General features: G+C 44.9%; 1 protein-coding gene across 2 annotated transcripts in view; it reads right to left on the bottom strand.

Annotated features, from left to right (window-relative positions):
* The window catches only part of ARHGEF18 (Rho/Rac guanine nucleotide exchange factor 18), a 389375-nt gene that overhangs the window by 231950 nt on the left and 133188 nt on the right, over positions 1–24237 (bottom strand). For both annotated transcript variants that reach the window (XM_069215795.1, XM_069215794.1), the window contains exons 9-10: positions 23525–23630; positions 21214–21379 (exon numbers count right to left, since the gene is read on the bottom strand). In XM_069215795.1, the coding sequence (XP_069071896.1) occupies positions 21214–21379; positions 23525–23630 (272 nt within the window). The remainder of the gene's footprint in view (positions 1–21213; positions 21380–23524; positions 23631–24237) is intronic.

Raw genomic sequence — 24237 nt, 5'->3', positions numbered from 1 at the left:
CTTTGATCACACCATTGACACAAGTGACAGCCTGTCTGTTAAAAGTCAAATTTACAGTCAGTCTGATCATGTCAGAGAGTGTATCAAGTCTGAGGTACAAAATATGTGAGACCTGGGAGTCATTGAGCCCTATGACAGCTCCTGGGCTAGTTCCATAGTCCTTGCCCCAGACCCACACTCCCAAAATGGTAAAAAGGAGATGAGGTTTTGTGTGGACTACAAGGGTCTCAATACTGTAACTAAAACAGATGTTCACCCTATCCCCAGGGCAGATGAGCTCATAGATACACTGGCTTCTACCAAATATCCAAGCATTTTGACTGCTGGCTGTTGGCCGATCAAGTTGTCAGAAGATGCTAAACCAAAAACTGCATTTTCCACTCCTACGGGGCACTATCACTTCACAGTGATGCCCTTTGGATTAAAGAATGCACCTGCTACATTCCAGAGGTTGGTGAACAAAGTTCTCCAAAGGCCTGGAAAGCTTCAGTGCAGCTTATCTTGATGATGTAGCTGTCTTTAACTCCACCTGTGAGGACCACCTGGTCCACCTTGGGAATGTATTGGAGGTCCTGCAGAAAGCAGGCCTCACTATCAAGGCCTCAAAATGCCAGGTAAGGCAAGGAAAAAGGGTGTATCTGGGCCACCTGGTAGGTGGAGGCCGGATTCAACCACTACAGGGCAAAATCCAGACCATTCTGGATAGGACTGCCCCTACCACACACACCCAAGTCAAAGCCGTCCTAGGCCTGACAGGGTACTTCAGAAGGTTCATTAAGAACTATGGCTCCATTGTATCCCCTCTAAATTACATCACCTCTAAAAAGATGCCCAAGAACGTTTTGTGGACAGCTAGCTGCCAATAGATTTTGATAACCTTTAACAGGCCATGTGCTCTGCTCCTCTATTAAGAATCCCTGACTACTCCAAGCAATTTATTGTGGAGACAGATGCGTCTGAGGTAGGGATAGGAGCAGTATTATCTCAGCTAAATGAAGAGGGCCAGGATCAACCTGTAGCTTTCAATAGCAGAAGGTTGATCCTCGGGAAAAGCGTTGGTCAGCCATAGAGAGGGGGGCCTTTGCTGTGGTCTGGGCTTTAAAGAAGCTGAGGCCATACTTATTTGGCACTCACTTCCTTGTTCAACAGACCACAAGCCCCTCCTATAGTTAAAATAGATGAAGGGTGAAAATCCCAAACTTTTGAGGTGGTCCATATCCCTACAGGGAATGGACTATACAGTGGAACATGGAACCGGAAATAACCACTCCAAAGCAGATTAACTCTCGAGATATTTCCACCTAGACAATGATGACTGTAATGAACAAGGTTAGCCTTGTTAGCTTGGGGGGGTTAAGTAGGAAAGTACCCTCTTTTTGGCATGGTTACCCCCACTTTTTGCCTGCTGTCAGTGTGTTTTGACTGTGTTCCCTGGGATCCTTCTAACAAGGACCCCAGTGACTGTGCTCTCCCCCTCTAAATTTGGTTGATTGGGACTTTACTCACCCCACAATTGGCATACTAGTGCCCTCATATAAGTCCCTAGTATATGTTACTTAGGTACCCAGGACATTGGGGCACCAGGGATTCCCCAAGGCTACAGCACTTATTGTGACACCCATGGGAGCTCGTGCAAAATGTGTCTGCAGGCCTGCCATTGCAGCCTGTGTAAAAAGGTTCATGCACCCTTTCACTACAAGTCACTGCACCAGGTCACTGTAAGTCACCCCTATGATAGGCCATCCTAGCCCAGAGGGCAGAGTGCAGGTACCTGTGTGTGAGGGCACCCCTGCATGAGCAGAGGTGCCCCAACAAACTCCACCACAATTTTCTTGGACTTCGCGAGTGCAGGGTCCCCATTGTACGCGTGTACTTGACACAGGTCACTACCTATGTCCAGCTACATAATGGTAACTCCGACCCTGGGCATGTTTAGTATCAAACATGTCAGAATCATACCGCCACTATTGGTTGTATGATTCCGTGCACTCTGGGGGCTCCTTAGAGGAGCATTGCTCCAACAAATCTTCTGCGGTTTTCCGGGCAGCCTGTGCTGCTGCCAACCCTCAGACAGGTTTCTGCCCTTCTGCTGCTTGACCTGCTCAGGCAGAGGAAGGCAGAACAAAGGATTTGCTGTGGGAGAGGGAGGTAACACCCTCTCCCTTGGAAATAGGTGTTACATGGCTTGGGAGGGGTAGCCTCCCCAAGCCACTGGTATGCTTTGAAGGGCACATTTGGCGCCCTCCTTGCATAAACCGGTTTGCACCAGTTCAGGGACCCCCATCCCTGCTCTGGAGTGAAACTGGTCAATGGAAAGGGAAGTGGCCACTCCCCTGTCCATCACCACCCTAGGGGTGGTGCCCAGAGCTCCTCCAGGTGGCCACTTGATTCTGCCAACTTGAATCCAAGGTGGGCAGAGTCCCCTGGAATCATCTGACTGGCCAGATCAGGCAGGTGACATCACAGCCCCCTCCTGATAGGTGGTCACCCTGTTAGGTGACCACTCCCCCTTCCTGGGCTATTTAGGGTCTCCCTCTCGGGTGGGTCCTCAGATTTGATGTGTAAGATTCCTGCAGGACTCCTCTGCATCATTTACTTAATATTTTGGCTACCGGGACTGCAACTGGACCCTACAGGAACCAACAATCTGCAACTCCAGCGACGACTCCGCTCTGAAACATTGCTTCTCCGGCTCCTTCCAGCAACTGCAACATTTCCCTGGCTGTTCATCCACTGCAGGTGACGAGTCTTCAGCCTGGACAAGAAGCAAGAAGGAATCTCCCTTGGAGTAAAGGAGTCACTGCCCTGCATCCGCAGGCACCAACTGCAACGACGACCGGCTGCATGGATCCTCTCTACTCTGGAACTGTGTGGATCCTGCATCACAGGTGGTGGTCTGGAGTGGTCCCCTCTACGAGCTGTCTAACTTGCGAGATGGTAAGCCCTTATCTCTCCTTGCAGGAAAGTATCAGTGTGCGCCTTGACTCTTGCAGCTACCAAGGCTTGTTTGTTCCTCCTCCCACGCATCTTCAGGCTTCATGTAGCCCTGGCCTCCAGCAATCTTCTCTGCAAAGCACAGTCTCCTGCCTGCTGCTCCAGAGAAGTGGGACTCCTCTCCAGGTGTGCTGAGTGGGCCTCACAGCGAATCATGTGCCTGCTTCTGATGGGTCGCCTGTGGGGGCTGCCTCTTCTTCTTGTGACTCTCTCAGCTGCTGAGGGTCATCTCGGACTCCCCTCCTTGAGTTGAATCCCCTGGGCCTTACTGGTCCCCTTCAGCGTTGCAAAACCTTCTACTCTGACTTTCGCATTTGCCAAGGCTTGCTGGTGGTTTTCCAGCACCTGACTGACTGCATCACAACTGCCAACGTGGGACATCACCTGCATTACTTCTGGAACTCCTGCCCTGCTCTTGTGCTGCACTGCTGACTTTCTTTGTCCATCGTCGGCCTGGTACTGCATCCACAGAAGGGTGGGTAGTGGCTTCTGCCACCGCCGGACACTCCAACACAAACTGGACTCGCCCACTTCCTTTGCAGGTCCTCTTCTGTCCAGATCAACCTTTGGTTCCTTCTAGTCTTGTCTGGGTCTTGCACAGTCTTTTCCTAAATTCCCCCTATTAGTTTTGGGGAAAACCAGGTACTTACCGCTTCTTTCCTGGTCGCTGGGGGATACTCTTGTACTTACCGTTTGGGGTTTCTAGTTCCTCCAGCTCCCCTCTACCGGTTCCACTTCCTTGGGTGGGGGACTGACTTTCACATTCCACTTACTTAGTATATGGTTTGGTCTCCCCCTGGGGCCTTCACTATTTGCTATTGTTTTTGCTATTTGCTATTGCTTTCTATGCTAATCACTGACTTCTAATGTGTACATAATAGTGTGTTTACTTACCTCCTATATTGGGGTGTCACCTATTCAGTATTTTAGTACTTGTGTTACTATAATAAAGTACCTTTATTTCTGTAACACTGTGCGGTTCTTTCATGTGTGTAAGTGCTCTGCGGTGGTGAATTTCTATGGTTTTGGGCAAGTAAATTCAAAACCTAACTATAACGTCCGTGTAACCTTTGTTTTTTTCTGTGAAAATAAATAAATATATATATCTATATATATATATGTATATATATATAGATGGCCTTTCAGTTGGGATGCCATTCACATGATGAATCGGTCTACAGAAGAGCAGGCATAGAATGTGGCAGGGTGTCAGGTCTCTTACATTCTGCCATTGGCATTTTGGCAGTGTCAGTCTCATTTTGGACCAGCCCACATCCATTCTCATAGGCTCTTTTCCTATATTGTTCTGGAACTGGCCGTTAGCTTGTTTCACCGCACATCTGAAATATTAAGTGGCCAACTATAGGGCGGGCTTAAGCTCAGGTGGCACACGGTGCAACAGTGTTTGTTGGCGCCCACCAATGACCACCTTCACCGCAGATTCCCTCACTACCACCCTTTAACTGTGCCCTCAAGTCTCCATACCCATTCCCCGAAGTCAGCACCAGGTGTGGTGGCACCGTTCGTATCACCCTAGAGCCACACCTGCCCACCTATTCACAAAGGTAAACGTGCAAGTGAGTAAATCTACATGTGTAAGTTTACTCGTAAACTTTTGAGTAACCTTACAATTTTTGGCTATTCCCCTTTACATACTCAGCAGAGCAACGTCTCCACACCCTGAAATGGGTATGGAATCAATGAAAACAGATACAATCGTAAAGTTACTAGTAGTGGTGACTTTATGACCTTATTTTACGATCCACACACTGAACTGCCACAATCAGGTGGACATTTCCCTGTGGTAAATTATGGGGAAATTAATAAAAGTTTATTAAAGTATTTTTTTTTAATGTAAAAAATTGCATGTTAATGTTAAATAATGTAGGTGTTTTAAATGCAACTGCTCTACTAACTAAATGTTAAATTATTTTTTTAATAAACATAACTATATTAATTTAATTTTTGAAGTAAAAAAAAAAAAAAACTCACCTAAATAACATATTTATGTTCATTATGTACTAAAAAGTAATACATTACGAATACATTGAGTTTAATTTATTTATTTAAATTAAAGTTATATTTATTTTTTGATTGAAAAATGATCTAACATGCATTGGCACAGAGAGTATCCATAAGAAAGAAAAGTACACACATTCACATCAAGTCTCTGAAAACTCCTCTTTCCAACAATGAATTGCACTGATGCATAGGATGAATAATTCTCCCCCCCCCCCCTTGTTTGAACCTGTAATTTATGAGTTATCTGTGGAAAACAAAGTGCTTCCTCCAATCAATCAACTAAGGATATTCACACTATCTGGGAAAAGGTCTTGCCTTTTAATGCCAGAATGTAGCTATCGATTACTGGAAGCTGGCCAGTTATTGCTTACTGTCAAGATATCTGTTGCATTTGGTGTGCAGACAACTTTAGTTTATTTTATTTGACTTTTATGCATTTCAATTTTCTATAGTGTGAATGTAGCCACAATGGACAGAGAGTAACTTACATATAATATAGGTGTAAACCGACGAAAAGAACCTTGGTGACAAACAAGGCATTGAAAAAGAAGAAATCATGCATTATTACATCATGTAAGCTGTAGTACAATGTGGTGCAACAGCTCCAGCAAAAACAGAAAATGAGATCATATCACATCCTATTAGCCCAGATATGCAGCTTTCAAAAGAGGGTATCGTTTTCTTTAAATAATTATTTACACGTTTCTGAATTAAGTGCAAAATAGCATGTAGACCAGTGTTGTCCAACCTTTTTATCGCCGCGGACCGGTAAATGTTTGATAATTTTTCCGTGGCCCGCTTGTCCCATTGTGTGACAAGTGGGCCACGGAAAAATTATCAAACATTTACCGCCCGCCATAGTGGGGCGGCCCGGTGCTGATTGATCCACGGACCGGCACCGGTCCGCGGCCCGGGGGTTGGGGAACACTGATGTAGACGAAAGAGCTATGTGAATGCAGAGGAACTTTGAGAAGAAGGAAAAAGACTGATGGCCTGAGTTAGATTTTGGCGGATGGGTTACTACGTCAAAACGGTGACGGATAACCTGGCTGCCGAAATATAAATTCCTCTATATGCTATAGGATTTATGTTTCGGCAGATGGGCTATCAGTCACCATTGTGATGGAGTTTCCACCGAATTTTTAATCAGGCCAATAGGGATTAAGTATAGGTAGGGTGGCCAGGCGCCCGGGTTTTGCCGGGACAGTCCTGGTTTTTCACCAGCTGTCTCGGCAAATTTCGTGAAATTGAGCTCCTGTCCCGGTTTTTGGAGAGGGTCGACTGAAAACGGTGGGCGGTGCCTTTTCAGGTTTCCCAAAGCAGAGATATTTAGCAGCTGTTATAAGAAAGCAGTTTAATTTATGAGCACTATACTGGCTTTTCTTTATGTTCTTGGTGCCTCTACTTTAATTTCATGCTGATGACCAGTGTTTTTCTGTGCACTCGGTTGAAGTAAATTTGTAGTCCTTTTTCTAGTTTTATGAAAAGTCCTGGTTTTTTACTTAAAAATTCTGGTCACTCTAAGCATAGGGCCTCAAGGAGCTGGTGAACATCAAGCCACAGTCTAGTCGAGGAGCTATCCACTCTACGAAGAGTGAAGGTGGGTGTCGGCAACCAATATGGCGGGTGTGAGACTGTAACTCACAAGTGATACCGTAAAATCAAAGAAGACTATTCTTTACGTGTTGTAGAAACGTGGTTTTCTTCAGTTTATTTGTAAACAAAGGGACAGTGCAATATTAAAATATTATTCCATAAGCAGGGCACAAATCCTGAGATGAAGCAAGAAACAAAGGGTGTTTTGATGCATCTGAGTGCTTCGCGGGCGGGTGTGTCGGAGGTTTAGTCCTTAATAAAGCTGCAGTGCCAGGTTTCGTTGGTCCATGCTCAAACAGCTCAACCACTCCTGCTTTTTTCTGCATTAGCACAACATTGGTAAATTACACATAGGCATATATTAATGCGTCACATAACTTCTAACTGCTGCACCCTCCTGCCCCGGAGCGGAATATCGACGTAGAGTCCCACAACGCCACATACCGGTGCGCAGGGTACTGCTGAAAAGTTTCCAGAACCAGTCTGACTCCATGAAAATGTTCACAAGGTGAGTACTCTGTGGTTAGATATAGTCGCTTATATATTTCTTCCCTTACACACTGTTGACTTTCCCATTACATGGGGCTAATCGCTGTGCCACCTCCCACGGCCCCCTTGGCTAGCAGCTTCTTCTTACACACAGAGCTTTAAGTGGGATGAAAAAACTGGGGGGGGGGGTGTTTGTGACAGAGTACCATCAGCCAAACTTTAAACCAGGCTCTAAGTTCTTATTTAAGTTAAAGCTTGGAAACTCCCCCCTGGGCCCAGAAGTATCCCAGATAATAAGACAACTTGTCCCCTGTGTTGTCTAATTCAGTATACAATTAGTACATACTTTCCTGAAGGAATAGTTTGTTCAGGAACCTAAAACTAAATTTTTCCTAACTGTTTGCAGTAGCCAGTGGATAATGTGTGTCTGTGTTTACTGGGCAAGGTACTTCTTTTTGGGGACCCAGACTTATTTGTCTTCATCAGACTTCAGTCCAGAGCAACAGAGAGTAAGAGAGAAAAGAGGAGGAAAAGATAGACAGGAAAACAATGACAAATGCAATAAGCTGAGGTTAAAAAAACTAGAAAATGTTGGCTCAGTATTGGGAAGCTTTGGTATTCATGAGATTGGAAGTGTAGGTTGGAGGAAAAGAGAGGCATGAGATTGACTCAAGACAAGTCATCCTCACTATTCATGAGATACAGAAACAGGAAGTGTAGGGTGGTGGAAGGAAGAAAGAGGCATGAGGTGGAATCAAGACTAGGAAGCCTTGGTGTTCATGAGATAAACAGACAAGAAGGGTAGGTGGTGGAACAAAGATGCATGAGATGGAATCAAGACTAGGAAGCCTCGGTTTTCATGAGATAAAGAGACAAGAAGTGTAAGGTGGTGGAAGAAAGAGGCGTGAGGTGGAATCAAGAGTAGGAAGCCTCGGTATTCATGAGATGAAGAGACAAGAAGTGTAGGGTGGTGGAAGAAAGAGGCGTGAGGTGGAATCAAGACTAGGAAGCCTCGGTATTCATGAGATAAATAGACAAGAAGTGTAGGGTGGTGGAATGACGAAGCATGAGATAGAATCCAGGCAAGCATCCTTGGTGTTCATGAGCAATAAAAGTATCAAGATAAACCTTGTGATTAATGTTCCTGCTAGAGAGAAAGATTGGAGTTTTGTCAAGTGGAAATTTTGACTCGCCATAAAGTAGCGCAGAGGGTTAATGTCTACTCTCCACGGTTCAAATATACTATTCCTTTATTTTATTTATTCAATGTAAAAATATGTACATTCCTCCTCTGCTTCAGTGGGAACATGCAAAGCAAAACATCAACTGTTCTTTTTGCGTATGTCGCCCCAAGTGGGAAGGGTATGCCCAGACGTGGGTCCCGTGCTCACTATGCCACCAGATTCAAGCTAGCCTGGCTGAAGAGGGGTGAAACCCCGAAACCAGTCCCAGGATGCTTGTTTCTGGTCCAGGGAGGACCTGGTCTGGCAGTTCGGGCTGGGGGAACAGGGTCAAGACTGATTTGCATATGACTGGGTCCAAACTGGAATGGCATGGTGAGCAAAAAAACTGATGGATTAAACCCAGATCTGTGACAGGGGGTGAATGTTTGATTTGTTCTACATTCTGTCCATCAACTGTTCTTTTTGTGTTTGTCACCCCAAGTGGGAAGGGTATGCCCAGACGTGGGTCCCGTGCTCACTATGCCACCAGATTCAAGCTAGCCTGGCTGAAGAGGGGTGATACCCCGAAACCGGTCCCAGGATGCTTGTTTCTGGTCCACGGAGGATCTGGTCTGGCAGTTCGGGCTGGACTGTTCCCATGGGGAACAGGGTCAAGACTGATTTGCATATGACTGGGTCCAAACTGGAATGGCATGGTGAGCAAAAAAACTGATGGATTGAACCCAGATCTGTGACTGAGGGTGAATGTTTGATTTGTTCTACATTCCGTCCATCAACTGTTCTTTTTGCGTTAGTGGGAACATGGCCGCCTTTTGACAAGCATTACATGAGCCTTCTTGTGGTAAGTTTTTCACAGATAAAGGATAAATACCCATCACTAAACCGTGCTGGTTGATGTCCTCTGAGGGGAGAAGTACACTCATTCCTTGCTGTCTTGTCCTCATTCCTTCACATCTTCATGTGAAGGGGCAAGGGGCGTTGGTGCATTCACTTACATTGGGTTTGCAGGCCCTTCGGCCTTATCTAGATCTACCATACCAACCTCAGGTGCCAGCCTCTCTCCTGCCTGGCATTGCTGATAGAAATATTCAGATCATGACTGTGTCCAGCAAACTAGGATTGTCTCCATTGTCCTTCGAATGCCCCATCAGACCAGGAATAATCCCTATTGGACCATGAACGCTGCATCCGACCGCATATGCCACTTCTAACCAGACCATGGCTATTGCTCATCAGGCCATGAATGCGCCCAATAGACCACTGGGATGCTCCATCAGGCTGTGAATATCCTTCATCAAACCATGAAGGTCACCTCAGAACTAGAGCATTGCATCAGGTCATGGATGCCACAACCAGCCAGGGATTTGCCCATTAATCTCATGTATGTATCATATTACACCATAGACGTCCCACCAGGAGACCACTGTTAATGCCCATAAGACCATGAATGTTGTTCCAAACCACAGTTGCCCTCTCACATCTTGGATGTCCTGCAACAGAGCACAAATGCCAATCACCCGACCAGGAATGGCCTCCCTTAAAGGGGCCTTGTACCTTTAGTAAACATTAGGCAGTTTTTAATACCATGATCACCAAGTGCTCAGAAGTCACTAAAAGACAACACGCAGCGATATACACCACTTCTAAGTAACACTGCCTAGTACATCTTAGAATGTCCTCACAATAACTCTTGTGCTGTAAAATAAATCCTCTCCAGGGTAACTACCATGATCGATCATACAGCAAGTTTTATCTCCAGCGACATGTTCTGTGGTGGGCACAGTTGCCAAGAATCATTGGACTCTTCGTTCTTTGAAGACTCTCCCCGTGCATGCGGGGGATCCTGAGCTTCTGCCTGCCCAGCCTTCTATAAACACTGCGAGGGTCTGTTTATAACACAGATGGCATCCTCAGGAAGTCTTTCTTTCTTCAATTTCCAAGTGCAGTTTTCAGTATGATCTACAGTATGTGTTTAAACAAAAGCACAGACTGCACATTAATATAAGCGTCAAAACAGTGGTGCTTTCAGGACAATGTGTTCCAGACTGCTCCATGCAAAACCTTGTCCAAAAGTACAGGGCTATCATTTTGGAGACTGTCCAGGAGGAATATGTGGCTTTGGCCTGAGTAAAAAAGCCTTTTACCTTTCAGTTACCCCTTAAAAACTTAAACTGTAAACTTTGCACTTGTATAGCGCACTACTCACCTGTTAGGGTCTCAATGCGTTGTACACATACTGCTGTGGAACCCCTCCTGGCTTTTCCCTGTGAGGCGCCCACTTCTGGACAGCCCCAGGGTGAAGCCAGGCATCCAAGTGCTGTGAGGGCCGTTGTGGAGATTAGGCAAGCTATTGTCCAAAGTGGGACCCATTAATTAGATTAGGCATCAAGGCGAGAATTATCTGGTCCAAGGGAATTGAGCCCAAGACCCGCCGGGGGGGGGGAAATGAACCCTGGTCAGATCTCTGCATCAGGGTCTGCCGCTCCAACCATTGTGCCACACTTCTCCACTCCACCCCTTAAAACCTGATTTTGTGAACAGCCCTAACACAATTTCCGATTTGCGGACCCACAGTCAAAAATACATCCCTTCGTTTGCCATTACTTTTGCACTAGCAAAATGAGCTTTTTGGGTCTGTTGTGATCTGCTGAGTAACTAGACAGAATAACAGAAGCAAATTATACTGAATATCTGAATTAAAAATATCATGGGACAAAATATTGTGCCAATAATATCAAGGACAAAACTATTGTGAAGGTAAGTTTCAATAGGTAAGCCAATTTTTACTATATATAACTCCACATATATGTACCTTGACGATATATACATCTTCAAGGTACGTAGATATGGAGTTAAGAACTGTAAATCTATATTTACCTATTTGCACTAACCTTCTCAATATTTTGGTTCTGGATATTTTGACACAATCCTCTGTCCACAAGATATTCTTGTTTCAATATTCTGTCAGTGATTAGATCAGGTGGCCTCTCTGGCCATTTGTGGTGTTGCCACAAGGCAGCTGCCTGTGGTGTCCTTAAAGTATTACAGGTCCTATTGGTAAAATTAATTGGCATGGTCGGGCTTCCCTTTGCAACATGAGCCTTTTTATATTACAGGTTTTTATGTTGCACCAGAATTGTCGACTTTAGGTCAACTCATGGAGCTTTGTGGTATGAACGTCAGGATTTGATGGGGAGAGGCTTGTGCTGCTGTGGTACAGGGCAGTTAGTGGTAAGGTTAATGTAGGCGATTACTTCATATTGGTGCTCTCTGCTGAGGGTGAAAGAGGCAGTGTTGGACTTAGCCCTTTTTACAGGGTCATCCCCAAACTTTTTGCCTTCCTCCTCCTGTTTTTTCTGACCCTTTTTGTTGATGTTAAGACTCTGGGCACGTTACTACTGCTGATTATTGCTAAAGTGCATGTGCTCTCCCTTCTAAACTTGTTATGATTGGCTTGCACATAATTGGCACATTTAATTTACCTGAAAGTCCCCTGTAAAGTGGTATCCCTATACCCAGGGCCTGTAAATTAAATGCTACTAGTGGGCCTGCAGAGCAACTTGTGCCACCCACAGAAGTAGCTTTTCAAACCTGTCTCAGGCCTGCCACTGCAAGGCCTGCATGCGGGTTTACTGCCACAGGGACCTGGCATCTAAATTTACTTGCCAGGCCTGGAACTCCCCTTTTACTACATATAAGTCACCTCAAAGGTAGGCCCTAGCTAGCCCTATGGGCTGGGTGCTGTGTGTGTAAAAGGTAGGACATATGTAATATGTACTACATGTCCTGGTAGTGACAAACAGCCTATATAGTTTCTCACTACTGTGAGTGCTGCCTTCTCATAGGATTGCATTGGAAATACCCTAACATATTACCATTATAGAAATGCCACTTTTAGAAAGTGGGCATTTCTCTGTGCTTATGACTCTGGTGTTTTGCAGCTTTCTTCAGTCCAAATCTGGGGACAGTGACAGTTGGGGCTTTGTTCATACTTTCAGACAGCCTGTACACAGGGAGGGTGGAGGTGTCAGAGAGGTGCATCTGCATATTGAATATTTTTTCTCGGAGAGGGAGAGGCGGGGAACACCTGCATTTGTAAAGGCTGTGCCCTGGCATCACACAAAGGGCTTGTTTACCCCCCACAGATGTCTGGAGCCAGTGCTGGATGAGAGAGGGGACATTCCGGGAACCGGTTAGTGCTGGTTGGTACCCCCTCTTTCCGTCTGTGTAAGCTGCTCAAAATGAGTAGAAGTACAGGGGGTTTTCTCACACATATTTAGACACTAATGGACTGAACTGGATGCTGCTGGAAGGACTTGCCAGGAACCGCCTTGGGACTGCTGCTGTTGTGCTGACCTATGACCTCCTAGCTCACTGAGAGAGACTGCCAATGCCTGTGAACTCTTGTGCTGGCTTGCTTGCTGGGGATCTGCAGCCCTGTGCCCCCATTGCTGTCTCCACCGGCTGGGTGCTGTGTTCCCAGGTCTCCCCTGCATTCCTGAAGCTTTAGGGTGCATTCTCCATTGATGGACACCTGTGGAGTGTCCCATGTCCCATGTTGAGTGCTACATACCGCTTGTCTAAAAGCAACTGGAGGGCGCTGCATTTTTCTTGATCCCCTGCACAGCAAGAGCGCCACGGCTGGAAGTACCTGAAAGGCGCTACATTACGAAGAAGCCGGCGTGAGGAGAGTGCCCCCAGTTATGAGGAGCCTGTATGTTGTCGCTGCCAACTGTGTGAAACGCCGCTCCCTGGCAGCGTGAACAGAGAGCACCTTTCAGTGTGCAAGCCCGTGCCTCAATTCAACCTGACTACCACAAGAGCCAGTTCAGCACCTCCAATACAGCTCTGAAACGACAACATTATATCTGGGTGAATATGCCAGAGAGGCCAAGGACTGAATGAGTATAACATTCACAGCTGCCCCCTAGACCTTGAGTAAGTGTACCATTTAGAAGAAGACTAGGGTTCATTATGTGTTGCAGTGTGATGCATGGTTTTGTTGTCATGATGTATATCGCCCGGCAGTGAGACAGATACTTGAGTCCGTGGCAGAGTTTTGTGAGCAATGTGAGGAACATCTAGGATGTTGTTGCCATTGTTACCTGGCCAACGTGAGGGATGCCTGCTCTGTCACAGGGTTGTACTACAACATAGAGTTTTCAATATTGTTCTTCCAAAATACTACATGTACAACATCGACCACCATTATATAGTGACTACCACAATATAGTGAGGGTACGTACATACAGGTAAGTACAGGTTTACTGTTTTTAACCTATGTACATAATACATGTACAATGTGTATACATGTACATTGAGGTGGTATAGTTTCAAGGTACATAGAGGTGGAGTAAAGAACAGACACTAAGGGCCTTATTACAACTTTGGAGGACGGTGTTAATCCTTCCCAAATGTGACGCATATACCACCTACCGTATTACGAGTTCCATAGGATATAATGGACTCGTAATACGGTATGTGGTATATCCGTCACATTTGGGACGGATTAACACCGTCCTCCAAAGTTGTAATAAGGCCCTAAATATTGTGACATAGAAGTACCTGCACAGAAAACAAATGCCAAGGAAACAAGTAGGCAAGGTGGAAAGAAAATTTAAAAGCATGGGCCTTCTTATAAGTGAGAAGGGAAAGGCTGTCTGAGACTCTAACTTCAATTAAATGATGCTCGAAATACATCAGGCAGCTGCAGAAAAGAGCTACTTGGGAAAGTAGGGTTTATTAAGCCTAGAAACCCCCAACCAAAGAATATCCTTTCTAAGGGAGACCCTAGAAGAATGTAAATGAAGCGAAGAAGTTAGCAGTAACCTGGGTAGATTGATCGAAGAGTGCGTGATGTGAGAAGCAGTAATTTAACAGGTGCTAGTGGTGAGAATGGACATTTATCTTTCAAGACGGCTACATCGAAGGCTTCATCACTCTATAAGATTGTTACTGGTGTGTGCAAGAAATCCTAGAAAACAAAATGAAAGCCTTCAATGTTAATATTCTGAAAACATTGGGGTAGATGTCACAGTCGTATGAAAATGTCCAATGGGTATAAATTCTGTCGAGAAAATGAATACAGCAGGGTGGGAGTAGATACACTCCCAGGGCCACAAGTCCTTATATGTCAACAATATATATATTTTTTAACTCTTTTTATTTAAACAAAGCTCAGCGTACAGTGCATGCCGCAGATAGTGCAGAATATACCTATTATAGCCATAATACTTGTTTTCATAGCACATAGCACAGTGTGAAACTGCAGAATTACATAAGACAGTTGGAAAAAATCCTGGAAACTTGCTGACCCCACCTCCCCCTCTCCCACCCCCTTTGGGTCCTCTCCACCCCTCCTCTTCTATTAATCTTCAGAGTCTCTAAACAACGATAATACTTTCTCATACTTTCTGGGACAGCCGCGACTCTGATATATCACCCTTTCGGCCCTTTGGCACCAGCCCAGATCTCTCTTCTATTCCTGAACCCCAGGTGTCCCGGCCGCCCCCCACAATCACGCTATGTTCCATTTCGCCACTCCCGCCGCCACATTTAACCAAATTTTCATGTGCTTGGGCCAAATTTTATATGTCAACAATATCAATGTAGCATGTATCTTTCTACCAATGTATACAAAGGAGAGAAGGTCAGTAATATATTTACATTAAATAGGATTCAGAGTTTGAACTTGATGCAGCAGTATCTATCTCATAACTGATATGTTTCTTGGAATTCGTAGAGACCAGGGAGGGACACAGCTCAGTGGGCTGGGATTCTATCCAAAGCCGAAAAAATCCAGTAAAAGTCTTAGAACAAAATACATATTGCTCCGCGAGGTATGTCATTGCTCACTGGCAGCATGTATCATGCCTGGAAGAACATGTGAATGCTTGTACAGCACAGACCAAAGAGTACAGAGCAGGATTATGCATCCACGGAGGACCCACCAATATTCAGTGGAACTATTGTAACACATTTTCATTGTACAATCAATTTTGCAATTGGTATTTAGTCTAATGCCTGATTTGGTCCTTGTGCAAAAACATTCTGAGTGCAAATGTATCTCCGGAAGGACCCTGACGAGCACAATCTCCAGGGCATCATGGCACAAACACTATGGGGGTCATTCCGACCCTGGCGGTCATAGACCGCCAGGGCCGGGGACCGCGGATGCACCGCCAACAGGCTGGCGGTGCATCCAGGCCAATTCTGACCGCTGCGGTAAAGCCGCGGTCAGAAAATGGAAACCGGTGGTTTCCCGCCGGTTTTCCCCTGGCCTGAAGAATCCTCCATGGCAGTGCCGCCATGGGGATTCCGACCCCCTTCCCGCCAGCTTGGTTCTGGCGGTTGTGACCGCCAGAACCTGGCTGGTGGGAATGGGTGTCCAGGGGCCCCCTAACAGGGCCCCACAAAGATTTTCAGTGTCTGCATAGCAGACACTGAAAATCGCGACGGGTGCAACTGCACCCGTCGCACCATTTCCACTCCGCCGGCTCCATTCGGAGCCGGCATCCCCGTGGAAGGGGGTTTCCCGCTGGGCGGGCGGGCGGCCTTCTGGCAGTCGCCCGCCAGCCCAGCGGGAAACTCAGAATGACCGCCGCGGTCTTTTGACAGCGGGACGGTCTTCTGGCGGTTCCCGCTTGGCGGGCGGCTCCCACCGCCCGCCAAGATTAGAATGACCCCCTATATGCTATACTGCACATGTCAAATTGTGCATCAAGTCTTCTCAAAAGGATATGTGCACCAATATAGAACACATTAGCTGTCCTTCTTTTCTGAGCACTACTTTCTATATGTTGCCCACACTTAGAACATATAATAGAAAGAACAAAAAATGCTGCAGACAGCTGTTTACGCATGCCTCAGTATTTCACATTAGCTGTCTGTAGCAGATTACACTTAAAATGATGTGCACATTAAACAGATGGTGTGCTATTCCATTGTAATATGTTTGCATCTAAAGTTAGACAGCTTATAAGAAAGTATAAATATTTCCCAAGACAAAGCACTAAGGTCTGAAAACACTGAAAATCTGTCATGTGATAAACAAGCACCAAAGTGATGGAAGGAATGCATGAATTGAACTCAGCCACTGTTAGACAAAGCCTGACAAGCCATGGGCTCACCGCTGTCGCTTCCTGCCTTTTGAGACAGAGAATCATCAGGGTAGTTTCCAAATTTCTTTTTAGTCAGTCCTCTTCTGTTTGACAACAGAGTATTAATGACATTTCAAGAGAGACTTATCATGAGATACTTGGCAACAAGCACAGCCTGACGATTGCTTGACTTATCGCACTATTTGTCGATGGTGTGGCACTTTGTCTATACTACTACAAGTCATAGGACGATATACGAGAAATGGCCATTTTCAAACAACAGTCATCCTCCAGCAGCCACTTGATCCTTAAATTCATAACATTTTTATGCTATTGACAAAAATATGAAAACTAACAGTTTGGAAATTCAAGAAAAACTGTTAAAAAAGCTTGGGTGCTTAACTTTTTAACTATCTGGCTATGCCTTTGACAAATGCAGCACCTCTGCTCAAATGCCTCACTTGAGACAAAAAAGGTTTGTTTTGCAGGAATATATTATCAATAAACAAAAAATGGTGAAACCGCCAAAATCGAAATTTTGCAAATTCAATAGCTGCGGATTGCTGTTTGTTGGAATATCATTTGCAAAAATATTGTCTGAAAGAAATATTGTTTCCTAAATCTTGTTTCAAAACTATGGTCAGATAGGGTGCAGATTTTCTACTATGAACTGTGCTTGTGAGATAATTTTGCAAAGGATATTTAGGACACCATATTTCCTAAAAACAATATCTTAGTTGAAGTATTCTGATATCAAACCCTTTGGACACACCAGACCCATTCTCCCAGATCCTAACATAACCAGAAGGTACATCACTTATCTAAGAAGTGCCAGCAAACTACCTTTGACTCCAACAAGGCATCTCAGAAGGTGACATCTCACAAATGTTGATCCAACACAATACGATCAGAGGAAATAACATCCCATGAGACATGTCTTTCATTACACCACAGGGATTTACATCATCAAGTGGGATATCTAATTTCTACATTAAGAGTACAGATCGTCACTAATACAAGAACAAATTCATGGAAATAAACAGCATGACCCCAAATGCCCTTAAAATTCCTCTGCACCCCCTATAATCAAAATGTTTTTGTACAGGTTTATGGTGGTGAATCTCCTTCTTTATTATTAGATAAATCTTTTATTATTAAGCAACTTCGTACCCCTAAAGAAAAAATACATTTCTCAACATCTTATTGATACATAGATCATCTCAATAAAAACAATCCAACGAAACTGAAATTTCCAAATAAATCACTTTGTAATACATTCATAAGGATTATTAATAACATTCTATTTAGTGAAATCAGTTGAAAATATCCTTACGTTCATTAAGATATTAAGGGCAACTCAAGATGTAATGATTCAATATAGCAATATTTATTTTACTCCGTAACATACACTAATCTAAACCTAACGTTATATGTTTTTGTTAGGATCCATACATACCTAGCTGCTCCAGCAGTAAACACTGATGAAAAACAGAATTTCAAAGTAGAATGAGAAGCAGAGATATTTCTATACTAGCTTTGCGCTATTCCAGTGAATTCAGTGATTCATTTACCCAAGCATACGTTGCATCATCATAAGAAGAACTCAATTTCAAAGTTACCTCCATAAGTTTTTTATCATCGCTCACTAACTGACTGGTTGTTATGGTTTTGGTTAATGTAGTCAATTCATATTTCTCCAACACAAGTACCATTTCTGTTTTTACAACAGCACGTGACTACTTGCAATGCAACATTTCTCTCAAAACCATGGCAACCAAATTATGTGTTAAGGCCATTAGTCAAGCAGCACAAAATACCGCTCCTCCTTAAAATAAAGGGTTCTTAGGGGATAGGGGCTGTAAGTGGGAGTGAGGTGGGGGTAGCCACACTGAAAATAAGGAAAAAGAAGGGTTTCTAGAGTCTGGTGTGACATATTATACCTTATTTATGATGAATGATACAGTAAGAGTGAGGGAGAGGTAATACATTTCATCCACACTCACTCATCAAATCATAATGTCAACATTTACCAAGTTAGCAAAAGGAAACCTGTCCATTTTTTATCTATTCTTAATACCACCCTTTACCACAATCCTTCTAAAAACACTTTCCACTTTTTGTAAAATGTTAGTTTGGTTATTTCAATTTATGTAAAATAGTTTTTTTCAATTCTTCTTTTGATACAGTATACTCAGAAACAAAGTGTTTCAACAATCGGTCAAACAAAGAGAATTGTCATTGAGTATTTCTTAATTTTAAGTTTCTTCTTAATAACTAGTGCCTCGCTCTGCTTAACACGTGACCTCTTCCCCTGTTTTTGCCAATTCATTAGGTTAACAGCACAAAGAATAAAGGGAGAACCCTTTGTAAAGCATAAAGACTCTTTAAATATAGTACATTTTTGGAGGCACTGATGACATTGCAAATAGTTGTCCAGATTTTAGTTTTTTAACACAAACGTAAAAAATTGTTAAGAATGAGAATGTTGTATACCGCCAAACATGAGTTAAAAAAGGAACTGTTTCACTAACCTTGAAAACGGACAACGGCGGCTCCCTTTTGGGTGCACGTACTCTACAAGCATGCGGCGCGTATTGGTAAAGGAAAAAGAGCCTTGGTATAAATTGCCTTGGAATTTGGAGGGCCCATATGAACAGGAAATGATCTGCAGTGGAAAAGGGGGCACTTGGCCATGCTGAAGAGCATTTAACAAATTACACCCACATGCAGGACCACACATCTGTAAAGAGACCTCCAGTGTCGCAAAGCTTAGGAAGAAAAAAGAAGCATGAGTGCTCGGCTCAGCAGCAGCCATGACCCTTGGAATCAAGGCTGAGGAAGGCACCAGAGAACATGAGGATGCAAACAGTGAGTGGCTTAGGTAGCTGTTAAATGAGTGATGGATGCACTTAAGTGCACATCTTCTCCTTGTTGGCCAAAAATAGTGAGACGCCATGCCACTATACCATCCGTGTGCATGCACTTCTAAGTGAGTAAGAATGTTGAAAATCCTGGCACAGTAACGAGCTGAAAAAAGGCTTTCACAATGGAGTGACAGTGAGAAGACATGAGAACTTTTAGATTGTGCAAAGGTGTGAGTAAACTGTGTCGGTGCATTGATATATACTATGCCCACAAACAAACTCCTATTCCTCTGCATGGACAGACATTGCAGTTCAACCCATAGTGTTGTGGTAGTAAGAAATACTATTAGTCTTGAAATGATTTGATTGGGCCATCTGGCTGTGCATCCTGGTCACCAGGCCTTTGAAGCAAAGGACACCTATGTCATAAATCCCTGGTTGATAAGCACAGAGTCTAAAAAGAAGGCAGTACCTTGAGGCTCAATCAAAAGCTGTCTGACAAGCTAGGAGAGGATGCCCAGGTCTCTGACTTTGGAGGTGGGCCCTATTTTTCTGCCACGCAAATTTACAAAAGCTGATATAGAGATATGGGCAATGTGTAGGGATCCCTTGAAATAGCAATCTGATGCAATCTACTTGTTTCCAGGGTGGTCCGAAGTAGCTTGTAAAGGCTAACCCTTGTCAAGGCTACCGTAAAGTGAACTTTAGTTCAGCAACTAAATCCATTACATAGAAATAAAGAATTAGTTAGGGCTTTGTGCCACACATAGGCCCTCATTACGACCTTGGCGGGCGGCCGGACCCCCACCTCGGCCATCTGGAGATCCCCGCTGGGCCGGCGTGCGGAAACCTATTTTCCGCCCGCCGGCCCAGCGGGGATCTCGGCCGCAACACAGGAGCCGGCTCCAAATGGAGCCGGCGGTGTTGCGGCCATGCGACGGGTGCAGTTGCACCCGTCGCGCTTTTCACTGTCTGCTGTGCAGACAGTGAAAAGCGGCACGGGGCCCTGTCAGGGGGCCCCCTGCACTGCCCATGCCAGCGGTAGGGGGACTCGTAATCCCCTGGGCAGCGCTGCCCTGGCGGAATAAAACCGCCGGGGCCATTGTGGCGGGAAACCGCCGGCGGTGCGACCACGGTGCTTCCGCCGCGGTCGTAATGCCATGGGAAGCACCACCAGCCTATTGGCAGTGCTTCCGTCAAAACAGTCCTGACGGTCTTTGACCGCCAGGGTTGTAATGACCCCCATAGTGTGGTACCAGAAAATTGCTGTAAGAATATCATATATAAATATTGTGCCCTAACTATCGTTTACAAAAATAGTGGCCCATTGGAGATAATAGACCATTTACAAGCAATGGGGAAATAATTTATTAAACAATATTTAGGATGCAATGCCATTCGATATTCTGTCATACAACTGACACATAGTTGATCCTCGTTGTAACCTAAAGTTTGAAAACTCTCTGACCCATTTTCCATCTATCTACAACCCTACCTAACAGAAACAGTAGATCAATAATAGCTGTAAACTCCAGATAAGGTCAACCAAAGTAGCTTGCACAGTGCCTGACTCCTCCATACTCCATCTCATATCTCCCTCAATAACACCTCATTGCAATTTATAGAGGATTCTATGAGTTTTCTAGAGTTACTTTGTAAATTTGGGGTTAATGGCAAAGTCAACTGGGCTAAGTAAAAACTTTGTTTGTGTCCATAAACTTTCATTGAAAATATACTGAGAAGTGCCAGTACTCTTCCATTAAAAAGTATTTCACCAGTTCTTTACAGTTAAAGAAGTGCAGATACCCATCACCTGACAGTACCACCCCATTTAAAGCTGTACTTGAAATACAAACTGGCATCTGATAGATGGTGCAATGATAGGAACACTACGTTTGCCAGCCAGGACGTTTAGCGTGGCAGCCGTGCGAGTGCATGCAAGCCGTGCAAGCCAGCGGTACTCACTCAGGCACTGCAGACCATTCTTGTTCACCAGAAGTTTTCCACACAACGTGCAGCTGGTAAAGCTGGAGAATGCCCCTGGCACCAGATGATGCCCGTGCACCAATTTCACCCGCTCTTTGGGTTCTTTTTCCTTTTCCTTCACTTTTTGTTGTTCTTTGCTCTTACCCTAACAGGAGGAAAACAAACAAAAAAAATCAGTGACACTAACAGGTAAAATATCACAAGACAAAGTTGTTCTTTATGTAGAATTTCGTTTCAAGGAAGTGTTTGGTATTCCTGTGAAAGCTGTTACTGAAATTTGCCCTTTTAAATATATTATCAAATGCAACAATTAATTTAAAATTGAAAAAGTGGTGTGCCTTTCAGGGGGCAATCATCTTTTTTCATTCAAAAGGCTCCTTGAATCCCATGCATGTTGTTTCCGCTATCCCATTCAAATACCAAGTAAACGACACCTGTGGTTTGTTGTTCCAACACAACCAATAGCGATTGCAGGAGGACTCCTTCCTCATGATAGAATATCTCTGGATAAAATTCCACTTCATCAGTTCCACATGGCTTGTACAGAGGCCCCTAACTCTCTACCTTCGACTATTTCTGCATGGGTTGCTATGCAGCTCTGACAATGTGCCTCGTTGCCCATCTGCCAACCCAGCTCTGCCACCGGTCCTCAAACACTAACTGTCCACCTTTCCTTCAACTCTAGCCGTAGCCTGGAATGCACACAAATCAATCCCTCTCAACCAATTACCACCAGACCCCTGATCCTATAGTCCAGGATGCCCTCTATAGGTCTGCATGCTCTACATAGCCCTGGTCAACACAACCTCCCATCTTCGTTCTTCCACTCCTCGGCCCTGGGAGCACATGCTTGTCAAATGTCCTTTCCTGTCCACATCTTCAAGGCTACTTTTGAATTCACTTATCTCTCTGCCGGTGGACCTCAATTTCTGACAGCCGACTTACCCAGGACCCCTGGTTATGCATCTCACATATGCTCCAAAAGTGTTCCTGTATCACCACTAGGACATCTGAATGCTCAAAAAGTGTTAATTCACCACAGATCTTCATCTTTTCCATGGTCAAATATCCTTTTCCACTCGTGGAATCCAAATGCGGTTCAACCAATGCGGACTAAGATAAACATTCCACGGCTACCCCTATTCCAATGCCACAAACGGAGATCCACTGCTGTGGACCAAGCGTAACTATCTGCAGCTACTGTTGTGTGAATCCTGGATACTCATGCAGTTCTAAGGCATGGATCCGGGCTAGCTTTCCCCGGCCTTTGCTGCTTCACTGGTGCAACATAAGCCTTTGCACCCACACTCATGGCGTCTAGGGTCCCATGAAGGTCCTGACAAAGGGCCTGGTTTGGAGTTTGACGGATGGGGTTACCCCGTCATAAACATGAACGATAACCCATCTTCCGTATTACGATCCCATTATATCCTATGGAGAGCATAATACGGCGGAAGGGATATTCGTCATGTTTGTAATGGAGTAACCCATCCCCGAAACTCTAAATCAGGCCCAATGTCCATCAATCTTTTGGTGCACAAACCTTACTCAGTCCTGGATTACTACTGGTACCGCAAGGGCTTCCCACTATACCCTCGAGATCCTTCACTGACTACCAGTCAACTAAAAGCACTGCTTATACACTCCTAATGATGCACAGACCAGCCCTCTACATCACAGAAACATTCCCACGGACACCACCCAACTGCGTCCTCTACTCCCTCCAACCCCCAATGGATTCAGTCCCTCTCCAACCAACTTTACCATCTAGGACATCTGACACTTTTCTGTTGTGGGGCCACAGAGCAGACCTTTCTTCCTGCACCATTGTGTAAAAAGTAGAAGATCACCCCACAAACTGCTGGTCTCTTTCCCAAAACATTTTAACAGCCTGAGTCCGCGCCCTGACCTGTGGCTTCAATGCGCCCTCAGTCAGTGAGGGTATAGATCGTGCTGTGAAAAACTCCTTGATGACCAACCAACTTGAATCCAGTCCATTTTGTAGTTAGTACTAGAGTCTTGGGTCTCAGCACCTCTCTGCCCCTGTGCCTCAGACGGGGCTTTCAATTATGGTCAGTGCGTTAGTTCACAGCGTCATACATGTTGCGTTGTTGGTGGCCAAGGGGATGACATACAACATCTGGGGCAGACGCTAAAAATCTCAATCCCCTTCACTGCATTCAAAGTTGTAGACTTTTATTCACCTCCAGAAGGTGTTGTCAAGGGTTCTACATTTGATCCTGAAATCTCCTAAGGTCCCCCCTCAAAACATTGCCATCTTCCCACGTACCTTGTCTTTCTGCCAGGATCCCGTCACGCGGCTCTTCAGGGAGCTCAGCCTCCTTTTCACTCTCGTTCCTCTTTCAACTTTGTCATTCTTTTCGCTGCCGAGGTTCCTGTAAGAATCCAATTCACAATTCCTGTAAGACTCTGAAATGGTGGTAACCCACTGGTTCTTCTGAATGGAGGCTCTCACAACATGAGGCGGTTCAGGTACAGAGCTGGAACGAGTCCTAGGGAATGTCTCATAAGAGATTATTACAAGTATGAAGCCCCTGAGAGGCTGGGGAAGGGTCAGTCATGTGTCAGGTGACACCAGTTACAAACAAGCCTTTACTTCCTCATGCTCACCTATCCTGAGCATCGAGCAACCCAACAGCTTCAGGTCACTATAACCAAAAGTCAGTGACCCCTAACCCAACATGGCGGAGACCAGTGCATTCTGGGGCATATTGGTCTGATTCTTATTGGAAATATCCAAAGGTACGCTTATCTTCTGTATAGACATGGACATGCTGTGTGTTATATCCCTCACGCATGACACACAGGTCTCCTGTTTCAGCCTCCCCCCTCAGGCTAATTCCAGTTAATGCCCGTTTCTCATAATTCCAAAAAGGGCTCAAATGTGGCACTGTTCTTTTGCCTTATAATTTCCTGTGCACGTGACACTTGACTCTGGTCCATGTACGTTCAGGGCCCCTACTTCGGCCTGGCCGTTTGACG

Source organism: Pleurodeles waltl, chromosome 12 (assembly GCF_031143425.1).
Source record: "Pleurodeles waltl isolate 20211129_DDA chromosome 12, aPleWal1.hap1.20221129, whole genome shotgun sequence".
In the NCBI taxonomy this organism is placed as follows: Eukaryota; Metazoa; Chordata; class Amphibia; order Caudata; family Salamandridae; genus Pleurodeles; species Pleurodeles waltl.
This window is presented reverse-complemented; position numbering and strand designations above follow the sequence as displayed.